The 11,425-nt window shown below is 53.6% G+C and overlaps 1 protein-coding gene across 1 annotated transcript; it reads left to right on the forward strand.

Moving 5' to 3' along the window:
- Positions 1–5,556: 5,556 nt before the first annotated feature.
- Positions 5,557–10,458, forward strand: LOC135192986 (serine/threonine-protein kinase PAK 3-like). Its single transcript, XM_064176376.1, has 11 exons — positions 5,557–5,742; positions 5,994–6,215; positions 6,741–6,807; positions 7,124–7,187; positions 7,340–7,388; positions 7,787–7,896; positions 8,016–8,133; positions 8,533–8,632; positions 9,065–9,261; positions 9,572–9,709; positions 10,339–10,458. The coding sequence occupies exons 1-11, from the start codon at positions 5,557–5,559 to the stop codon at positions 10,423–10,425; spliced, it is 1,338 nt and encodes a 445-aa protein (XP_064032446.1). The 3' UTR covers positions 10,426–10,458.
- Positions 10,459–11,425: the final 967 nt, after the last annotated feature.

Below are 11,425 nucleotides of genomic sequence, written 5' to 3' on the forward strand. Positions count from 1 at the left end.
GCACTAAGCAGGAGAAGAAGAAGGCCAGGGCCAGCCCTGGACCAAATCAAACTTCCTTCTTGATGGCACAGTGTCTGTTCTAGATCTGGATGCTTGTCAACAGTGAGGAGCTTTCCTATTTCCAATATCTGTGCTTCCAACAGTGCCCACATGAGAATGTCCCCAGGCTGGATCAGCTCCTGCGAATGGGAAGCTCCTGCCTGCTCCAAATGCTTCCCAGAACTACTCAGTGCAAAGGTGGAGACATTCTGCTTGGTCTAAGTGTCCCTGAGATTCCCATGGCCACTAGCACTGGACTGAGATGCCCTCAGGGTAATGCTGAGAGAGCAGCAAAGCTGCAGGCCCAACCTGGCCAGCAAGCATTAAACATCCTGTGTCAAGTGTCCAGCTGGCATGTACAGGGCATTTCAGAGGCGTGGGCCAGGCTACCACACACCTCCAACTGAAGCAGACTGCAGAAGCAACAGAGCCCACAGGCTGTTCGAGATGTTCTCCAGTCTCATGACTCCAAAGAAACGGACTCCAAAGAGAAGAGCTTCATGTGCAGAGGTGACCCACATTTCACTGCTAAATGGCAAGTGCCCACCCCCAGCAGGAGTCACAGCAACATTCAATACGCAAAGTGTCAAGAAGCATCTCCTCAAAGTTCCACCTTGTGGAATATTCATTAAACGAGAGAGGTATCACCTGTTCTCCCCTAAATGCCACTGTGAGCTGATTTTGCTTTATGGCTGCTTTTTAAAACAAATCCCAGACTTGTCTTAGGGAAAACCCCATGGTTTCTTCCATTCCCCATGGAAATGGGGAATAGAAACTCTGTTTTCACAAGCGGTCCCATGGGAAAGATGAGGGGCAACAGGTACAGGTTACTCCTGGGGAGCTTCCAACTAGACACAGGGGGACAAGTTTTCCCAACGAAAATAATCAGGCAGTGGAATAATTTCACTGGGGAAGTGGTGGAGTCTCCAACGTGAGACACTTTGGAGATTTGGCTGGAGAGGAGACTGGGTCATCCTGCCTAGACCATGCTTTTGCCAAGAAATGTTGTTCCAGGTGATCCCTGGGGTCTCTGCTAACCTGGGACTCTCTATCCTGTGGAGCATCTACACAGAGACCCTCCAATAATGCTCATAGAATCACAGAATGCTTTGGGTCAGAAAGGATCTCTCTCAGCCTCTCCCATAGAGACGGTGTCCATCACCTTCATGGCTCTCCTCAGGACTCACTCCAACACTCTGATGTCCTTCTTACGTGGGACAACAGAACTAGAGGCAGTGCTGCAAAAGTGAGGTCTTAGCAGAGCAGAGCAGAAGAGCAGAATTCCCTTCCTCTCCTGCTGCTCCCTCTGCTTTGGGTGTAGCCCAGCACACAGCTGGGCTGCCAGCAACCACCGCTAGCTCATGGGGAGTTTGTCATCAACAGATACCCCCACAAATCCTTCTCCTCAAGACTGCTCTCAAGCCACTCCTCACTTGGCTGGTGTTAGTGCTTGGGCATTGTCCCTACCCTGGTGTAGGTGCCCTGACCCTCAATTGATGATGTCCCCAGACTTCTCTTTTGGCCTGGTGCCCATACAGATGTCTTTGTGTGTCTCAGCTGACCTCAGGCACCAGTCTTTTGGCAATTCAATAGAAGCCTTTCTGTTTAGGGACCCAAAAGTGATGGCAGAGCTGGGACTTCTCTGCTGTGAGAGCTGGTGGTGTTCAGCCTGGAGAAGAGAAGTCTCCAGAAAGACCTGCCCATGGCCTTGCAGTGCTAAAAGGGGCCCAGAAAAGAACCCACCCATTTAACTTCTGCAACAAAGCCACCACCCCTTTCCAAGGCAACAGGAGCAGGACAGTGAGAGATGCCACCACAGCTCACAAACACCTTTCCCTAGCCCTCCCTTCTCCCCAGGCTCAGCTCTGCTACTTCTTTGCTACACCTTCTCACACTGAGCCATGCAGGAAGATGGGAAATGGGCTCGTGCTCAGTTCACACGTTGCCTCTGCTGCCCCTTCCTCCTCAGCACAAGAACTTCTTACATTCTTCCCCAGGTCCAGCCTGGCCTCCATCCCACAAGGCACGGTCTTCCATGAGGAGCTGCAGCTCTTTGCAGATGCTCCAGCATGAGTCCTTCCACAGGGTGCACATGCTCAGAAATAGCCTTGGGTGCCTTTGGTGAGATGTAGTCCTGGCAGCTACAGACTGCTGCAGTGTGGGCATCCCTTGGAGTCCTGGCCTTCCACGCCACACCATGGTCTTCAGCACAGGCTGTGGGTGAGATTCTGCTCCCCTGTTAATCTCTGTGGGCTGCAGGTGGTCAGACTGCTGGCTAGCCATGGAGCTTGGTGTCTTCGTAGCTGTTCCTCTCACATCCCTCTCCTCCACAACTTTGTCAGTCCCATGGACACTGACATTGAGGGCACCCTCGGCAAGCCTGCTGATGACGGCAAGCTGTGTGGTGCACTAGACTCACTTGAGGACAGAGCTCCCTCCAGAGGGCTTGTGACAGGCTGGGGAAATGGGCCAGTGACAGCTGCACGATGTTCAACAGGTGAAAGTGAGAGGTCTTGCATGTCGGTTAGGCCAACCCCAGGCACAAACATAGGCTGGGCAAGGAGTTACATAGAGCAGCCTTGGCAAAAAGGACTTGGGGGTATCAGCTGATGACAAGTCAACAGCAGCCAGCAGTGCCCTCATGCAGGCCAGAGGACAGCTGTGTGCTGAGCTGCATCCAGTGCAGTGAGAGTAGGGAAGGGATTCTGACTCTGCTCTGCTCTGCTCTGCTCTGCTCTGCTGAGACCCCATCTGGAGCACTGTGCCCAGTTCTGGTGCCCACAGCATAAGAGGGACATAAAAGTACTGGAGCAGGTCCAGGGGAGGGCACAGAAGATGATCAGAGGGCTGCAGTACTTTGCCTTTGTGGACAGGCTGAAAGAGCTGAGGCTCTTGAGTGTGGAGAAGAGAAGGCTCCAGGGAGAGCCTAGAGCTGCCTTCCAGTACCTGAATTCAGCTATAAGAAAGCTGGAGAAGGACTTTTGAGGGGGGCTTGTTGTGACAGGACAAGAGTGGATGGACTGAGCTTGAAGAGTGAAGATTTAGACTGGAGATCAGGAAGAAATTCTTTACAGCGTGGGTGGTCAGAAGCTGGAAATGGACCCTCAGAGACCTTAGCGCTGCCTTCCAGTATCTGAAGGAAACCTTTGTGAAGGGCAGAGGACGTTTCCTAAGAGTGTCTAGAGACAGGGCAGGGGACAATGGTTTTGGGGTGAGGAAGAGTGGGTTTGGACTGGATCTTACAAAGATGTTCTTCAGCACAAGGGACAGGGTTGCCAAGGGATGTTGTGCATGATTCCTCCCTGGAGATGTTCAAGGCCATGCAGGATGAGGCCCTGGGCAGCCAGGTCTAATTAGAGGTGTCCCCACCCATGGCAGGGAGGTTGCAGTAGATGGTCTCTAAGGTCCCTGCACCCTAACCCAAAGGTCCTGTTGGCTGCTGCTTGTGTGCATCCTTGTTCCCGCACAGTGGTCTGACAGGGACACAGGTTCAGCTGCTTCTGCATTGTCTGAGCTACTCCTGGAAGTCCAACAAGACCAAATGCAGCATCCTGCACCTGGGTCAGGGCAATCCCAAGCACAAAAGAAGGCTGGGTGAGGAGGTACATAGAGCAAACTTGAGGAGAAGGGCTCAGGACTGAGGACAACTCAACAGCAGCCAGCAACGGTTGTTGGCAGCCCAGAAGGGAGCTGTGTGCTGGGCTGCACCCAAAGCAGTGAGAGCAGCAGGACAGGGAGAGGATTCTGCTCTACTCTACTCTGCTGAGACCTCATCTGAAGCACTGTGCCCAGTTCTAGTGACCACAGCGTAACAGGAACACAGAGGTGCTGGAGCAGGTTCAGAGCAGGGCCAAAAAGGCTCCAGGCAGACCTTAGAGCAGCTTTTGTATACCTGAAGGGGGCTACAAGAAAGCTGGGGAAGGACTTTTGACAGGGGCTTGTGGCCTGGCGAGGGTGGAGAGACTGAATTTAAACAGTGGAGATTTCGACTGGAGATCAGGAAGAAATGCTTTACAGTGTGGGTGGTCAGAAACTGGAACAGGATGCCCAAGCAGGCTGTGGATTCCCCATCGTTGGAGGTGTCTGTGGCCAGCTTGGATGACACCTTGAGCGCTCTGGTCTAGTGGATGTGTCTCTGCACATGGGGGTTGGAACTTTCAAGGTCCCTTCCAACCCAACCGACCCCACGGCTCCACGAATCCGTTCAGCAAGAGGTTATGGAGCATGAGCACTTGTGGTGAGTGTCTGGGACAGAGGAGAGCTGCCCAGGCCCTCCGTGCTTAGGCGCGCAGGGGCCCGGGCAGCTGCGCTGATGTCACAAGCACACCTCGCAGCGCTCTGCTGTGATGCCACTGCCCTGCCGCCTCAGGAGCAGGACCTGACGCCTCGGCGATCGCAGCGCTCTCCCGGTGCGCAGAGCACTCTCCCGTGCCTGCCCTTGCCAGAAGATCCTCTCGGGTAGCTGCCCAGGCAGTCGCTGCGTGGTGCTGCAGAGATGGCAATGCGGCTCCTTGCTGGCGTTGCCTTCCTCTTGGAGTGGGCCACTGCCGCCGGTTCTTTCCTGGACAAGCCCTGGCTGATGGCAGGGCTGTTGGCAAGTGAGTAGAGGCTGTTAGTAGAGAGAGCAGCGAGTGTGCCTGCTGTGTGTCTGTGCTCTCGCAGCCTTCCTCAGTGGCCCAGCCGGGTCTTAAACAAGATCACCGCCGAGACAGCTCTGGTTTGCTGGAGCTCCTGGCTACAGCAGTGCCAGGGCTAAGGGGCACTGTGGGGAAGCTTTCACGGGGAAACACTGCCAGCAGCTCGAGAGACAGGAGAGTGACAAAGCTGCTTTAGGAGCTCCTGTGCAGAGCGGGAAGCATTTTCTTGAGCAAGTTTCTACTTCTTTGACTTGCTGGCAAAGCAGGGCAGAAACTAAACAGCAGAACTGTGCCAAAGGAACAACCTGGTAGAGCATTGTCCTGTTGCCATGAGTGCCAGTGCTGCTGGAGGGCTGCTGCGAAAGAAAGACGCCAGCCCTTCGGGTGTGCTTGCTCTGTGGGGCTGCCCACAGCAGAGGCTGCCGACGCCTCTGATGCCTGTTCCCTTGCTCCTTGCAGATCAGATCGGCCGTGGATTCAGGGCAGCCCATCCCTCGGTGAGTGAGGAAGTCTCCTTTGCTGCTTCTAGAGGGGTGGAGGAGCGTGGAGCGTGCCGTGAGGTGTGCTTGGAATGTCTGTCCTGCCATTCCCTGCTCTGGCCAGAGCAGCAGCCCCTTTCTGCACTTGCCTGTCACAGCTGGGTGCTGCACCTGACTCTCAGCCCAGCTACAAGCCTCTGTGTGTAGGCAGCTCTCTGACAGTGTGCTCCAGTCCAGGTGGGCAAGGGCAGAGCTGGTAACCAGCTGCTACAGGTGGGGAAGGCACAAAGCCAGAGCAGGTAACCAGCTGCCAGGTGTGGCTGTCTGTGATGTGCTGCAAAGTGAGACCGACTGAAGGCTGGGGTGATTTAGTTGTCCTTAGCCACACTGAAAAACACCAAATGGATTCACAAGACAGGGTGGTGACAGCCACTCATGCTCCTGTCTGTCCACAGGACTCGGGGCCAGGAGCAGAGAATGCTGGAGCTGCTGCTGGCTCCGACGAAGAGGAGAAGGGCTTTGGAGAGAGGCCATACAGCTGTGAACATCAACCTCTCAGGCTGCACCAACCCGGAAGTGTAAAATCAGTAAGTGCCAGCCTTGGTCAGCACTGGATTTGGTGTCTTTCAGGGGCATGCTTCTGATCAGACAGCCCTTGGCTGAAGACTCCCAAGGCTACAGTCCTACCATGACCTGAGCCAACTGCACCTTAGAGCTGAGGCTTGCAGGACTTTAGCCATGTCTAGACTGGTTTCTGGTGGCTAAGCAGACTGAAGTGGTGTGTAGTGATTGCAGCTCCCAAGTGGTGACTGTCACCTGTGCTCCTGTCTGTCCACAGGAGACACCACCAGGATCAGGATGCCTGCTAGATGGATTGGCCTCTGCTGATGAGGATTATGATGGAGCAGGTGGCTATGAATACGAGGACTATGGCAGAGAGGAGCCTGCCAGTGATACATCCGAAAGAGTCAAGGATGTCGAGGCTGAGGATGGCGAGAACTGGGATGATGATTATGAGCCCCTGCCTGTTGTGGTCCCACCATCTGAAGAGAGAAAATCAGTAAGTCCCAGCTCTGGTCAGCGCCATGTTTGGTGACATGCGCAGTGAGAGGTTTCTGGTCAGGCAGCTCCCGGATGAAGTCTCTCAGGGCTAGAATCCTGCCATGACCTAGTGCTTCACCAAAGCCACTGACAGCAGCACAATCTGTTGCCTATGTCCCGTAGCCATGAGTCCCCTCGGAATCCTGGGACAGGGAGTGTGAATTCATCACAGTCCCAGGAAAAAGGTGGCTGTGTGTCTTTGAGTGTTGCTGGTGAAAAAGGGAACAGCTTTGCCCAAAGCATCCCTGCAGCCTCTCTGTCATCAGTGCAGAGAGTCGCAGTCCCACACAGGTGGCCATTGTGCCCCTGCCATTGTGCAGCCTGCCACTGTGCCTCTGCAGTCTGGGACAGGGACAGCAAACCCACACAGCTCTAGAGCCCTGCATGTGGCAGACTGGATCTTCCTGAGGGTCTGCCCTCCAAGTGCCATTCTGGTGCAAGACTGCAAGCCTCCTTTCTGACCCTAAACCATTTCTCGTCACAGGTGTGGGGATCCTACAGCGAGAGGTGCAGGCAGCAGCAGCCAGATGAGGCCTCCCTGGACAAGCTTGGTATGTGTCCTGTACTCCTGTCTGAGACAGCACTGCACTTTGTGCATGCCTCAGGCCAACCCCCGCCCAATGTTCATCCTCAGCTGAGTGCCAGCAGTCACTCACAGCTTCCTACACAAGCTGAGAGCATCCTTGGAGGCAGCCAGAGCATTCTGGGGCTTGCTGCTGCCTCTGAGGGCAGCTGTGCCTGGGCTGGGTGTGCCTGAGCTTCCTTCTGCAGCCACGGCAAAAGCAGAGATAGTTTCTGCTTGAGTACAAGGCTGTGATCTCCTCTGCTGCATCTTCAAGGAAGCCTCTTGAATTTTGTGTCTTCCAGGGAGCATTGTGAGCATGGGAGAGCCTGAGAGTAAATACGCTGAAGCCGAAAAGCTTGGCCAAGGGTAAGTCCAACCACAGCTATGCCTTCGAGGCACCTGTAAATGCCAGAGGACACTTGGAGCCACTGCAGGCAGCAGAGCTCTCGTGTCTGGGCTGCCTTTTTCTCACAGGCACTAACCCCCTCCTCCTTTCTTTGCTGCTCTTGTGCTCCCAGGAGCTATGGAGCTGTTTATCGTGCTGTTGAGATGGCCACAGAACGAGAGGTGAGTGCCAGGAGTGCCAGCAGCTTCTGCAGCTCTTCATTGCCTTCCCCAGGACTGCAAACTGGGGATGAGGCTTTCAGGTCACCCTCATCCCTTTCCTCTGAAAGTAGCACCAGAAGGCAAAATCCATCCTCTGCTCTCTTCAGCTGCTCAGTGAAAGCTCTGTCAGAGCAAGGGGGTTTCTTTGCTGCAGTAACTCCACATATCTTGTGTCCTGTGAGTAGCACCCGAGGCAGCAGAGAAAGGGGAGATTGTCATGTATGAGGGTGAGCTCCTGAGTCTCGGAAGGAGAGAGCTGGGCACAGCTTGCCTATGGCTCCACACAAACACTCACAGTGAGTCCATGCTGGTTTCGTGCAGCAGCCTGCTGAAGCTCATGGGTTTCAATGTCACTGCAGGTGGCCATCAAGCACATCCGTGTGGCTCCAGAGGACGAGGAGTATGTGATAAATGAAATCCTCGTGATGCGGGACCATAAGAGCCCAAACATCGTCAGCTACCTGGACAGGTGAGTGCTTCTGTTCTCACCAGCTGAGGGATCCTCTGCAGAGTGCCAGCCAGAGATACTCCCTTGCAGAGAAGTGACCTCTTGAACACTGCTCTACTCTGCCACTGTTTTCCTTCCAGCTATCTGGTGGGTGCTGAGCTGTGGCTGGTCCTGGAATATCTGGCTGGAGGCTCCCTGGGGGATGTGGTTAAGGCAACCCAGATGAATGAAGAACAAACAGCAGTGGTTTGCAGGGAGGTAAGGGCTGCCACCTGTGCTTCCAGACATTGGGACAGGGTGGTCCTTCTGCACAGGTGGGTAGAAGAGGAGAGATGGCATCTTCAGAGGCAATAGGGCTTTTCTGTTTTGGCCAGCCAGAATTTGCCACAGGGAAGGAGGCAGCACAGCCAGTGCAGCAGCAGCCACTCTGCCTGTGCTTTCGGGGGATACTCTGCACCAAAGGACAGAGTGGGCCTTCCTGTGGAAGGTCATTCCTCTGCTAGCACTACAGCAGCAAGCTATGCCTCTGGAGAGCACAAGACTCTGACATTGCTCACAATCCATCTAGAAGTGAAATCTCCTAGCGCCCTTTGCTAGCTCCTGGGATGAACTCAGGCCATGGATTTTTTACCCTCCTGTTTCTGTCTTATCCCTCAGTGTCTGCAAGGTCTGGATTGCCTTCATTCCAACAACATCATCCACAGGGATATCAAAGGCTGTAACATCCTGCTTGGGATGGACGGGTCTGTGAAACTGGGTAAGAAACCTTGGTCAGGGGCTACCTTCCCAGCATGTGGTGTGGGACTGCTTCTGACCGACTGCCAGGTAGCCAGAAGTGATGGCTGTGGCAGTGCCTGGAGCCCTGCTGTCAGCTGAGAGTGCAATTCCAGCATGCAGAGGAGGACAGGAAAGGAAACAAGCGTGGAGAGTGGCTGTGGCTTGGGCAGCTCCTGCCACAGAGAGGGAGTGACAAGAGTTCAGGTGTAGCAAGGCCACTGCATGGAGCTGGAGGCCTTTGTAAAGAGATGGGTTCAGCAGGGCTTTGGCTGCTGTGCTGATAACCACTGCATGGCCGCTTCTGCTGGCAGACCCAAGCGGATGGCCCTAGCAAGCCTGGGTGCAGAGGGTGTCTCTTTGGCTTGCTGTCCCCATTCCTCCTGGCTTTAACAAGGCTTGGTCTTCTTCTCAGCTGATTTTGGCGTCTGCGCTCTGCTCACCCCTGAGCAGAGCAAGAGGACCAGCTACGCTGGAACTCCACACTGGATGGCTCCAGAGATCCTGAAGGAAGAGCCCTATGGTGCCAAGGTGGACATCTGGTCCCTTGGCATCACGGCAGTGGAGATGGCCGAAGGAGAGCCTCCCTTTGCCAGCGAAAGTGACAACAGGGTAAGGGGCACAGCAGTAGATACTGTTGTACAACTGGAGCAGCTTTGCTGTGGGGATGTCAAAGACGCTGGTGCTGGTGACTCCTTGAGTCAGCCAATGCAGTCAGCATCAAGGCAAGATGCTTTTGACACTGGAATATCTGTGGCTGCAGCAGGGTGGAGTATTTGTTGGTCCAAAACCGTCATCTCTATGCCTCTGCCAGGGAAGAAGCTGCCCTTGAGACTGGGCCTGAAAGATCTGACAGGGCTCTGGAGGAACATCTGTGGATCTGAAAGAAGCAGATGAAGTCTTGTGCTTCCTCTTCATCTAGGTGTGCGATCTGCTAGCTGCTGGTGAGACACCAAAGCTGCAGAACCCCGAGGAGCTCTCTGCTGCCCTTCTCAGCTTCCTTCAGTGCTGCCTGGAGGTGGATGTGGACAGGCGCTGGTCTGCCAGGGACCTGCTGCAGGTAAACTGCAAAGCAGCTGCAAGTGCAGGGAAGGGTTTCCTCAGCAGCAACACTTGAAGGCATCTATGGACCCTCAGGTGCAATTATGCCAGGCAGGCCCTGCTCCCATGCAAGGCAGAGCTCAGCACCTCAGCACTTCATCATGTATCTGCCTGCTCTTGTCTTGCTGCTGAAACTCTGCACCTCAGCAGCCTTCAGAGCAGCCCTGGGCCTGGACCCTACTGGGATAAACATGTCCTGGAGCTGTTGAGGTTCCCTGAGCAATGGCTGATGCCCCTCAGCCTTTGTGACAGCTAAAGTAGCCCATGGCTTTAGGGAGCAGGAACCAAGGAAGGGTTTTGAGCATTTGAGCTTCCTGGAAGCTACAAGGTCCTGGCACAGCAGCAGCATTCGCAGAGGTCTGGCAGGGCCAAAGTCCCAGCCAGCTGAGAACACCTTGAGAAATGGATTGGCAGCACCATGGGCCATGCCCAGCGTGGTAGCAAGGGACTGGGCAGGGAAACAGAGGGGCAGGTGGTGCCCTCAGTTCTCTTTGTGCTTATGGCTGGGAAGCAGGGGAGCACTGCCTGAGCCTGTGGGCCCCTGAGTTTGGACAGAAATGGTTCATTTGTGTTTCTTCTTCTGCACAGCACCCATTTGTGACATCAGCGGGGCCAGTCTCCAGCCTGATCCCGCTGATCACTGCAGCCAAGGAAGCCAGGAACAGCGGCCATTAGTGCCTGAGGCCGGGTCCTGCTGTGACATCTGGGAGCAGGACTCAGGAGAACAACTCGGCACAGCCTTGGCTCTGGTGCTGCAGCACGGAGGGACAACTCACAGACCCGTCCTCACAGTCTTGGCCTCTCCAACATAAATAGGATTGTTAGTGTTCCCTAGGAATAGATAGGATCATTAGTGTTCTGTAGGAGTAAGTAGGATAAGTTGTGTTCTGTAGGAATAGATAGGATAAGTTGTGTTGTGTAGGAATAGATAGGATAAGTTGTGTTCTTTAGGAATAAATAGGATAAGTTGTGTTGTGTAGGAATAGATAGGGTAAGTTGTGTTCTTTAGGAATAAATAGGATAAGTTGTGTTGTGTAGGAATAGATAGGGTAAGTTGTGTTCTTTAGGAATAAATAGGATAAGTTGTGTTGTGTAGGAATAGATAGGACAAGTTGTGTTCTTTAGGAATAAATAGGACAAGTTGTGTTCTGGATCCCTTAGATGGATAAGGGGGAGGGAAAGTATAATAAAAGCCCAGGAGTCAAACCAGAATCGATTTAATATAATGCAAAGCCAAAGCGAAGGCCCTGCACAGAAGCAAAAGCAAACTGTTTCATGTCAGCAGATGGTGGATGGTCATTCTCTAGGAAACAGGGCTATACTTCCAGGAGCAGTTGCAGTAGAGGACAGATGTCATCGATGAATGTTGCCACACTTCCTTCCTTCACTTGGTATAGATATCTGAGCTGAAGTCATATAACATGAAATACTTCTTTGGTCAGTTTGGGTCAACTGGCCTAGCTATGTCAACTCCCATGATCTTGCCCACCCCTCAGCACACTCTTAGGACAAGGGACGTTTGGAAAAGTACAGCTTGGTTCAGCACTAACCAAAACACTATAGTGTTATGAGCACTCAGCTACACCACTGAGAAACATAGCACTAAAAGTATTCCGGGGAGAATTAACTGCAACTCAGATTATAAGAATGTAGAAGTTATTGGGTTTTGTGAAAT

This window comes from Pogoniulus pusillus, chromosome Z (assembly GCF_015220805.1).
Source record: "Pogoniulus pusillus isolate bPogPus1 chromosome Z, bPogPus1.pri, whole genome shotgun sequence".
Classification (NCBI taxonomy): domain Eukaryota; kingdom Metazoa; phylum Chordata; class Aves; order Piciformes; family Lybiidae; genus Pogoniulus; species Pogoniulus pusillus.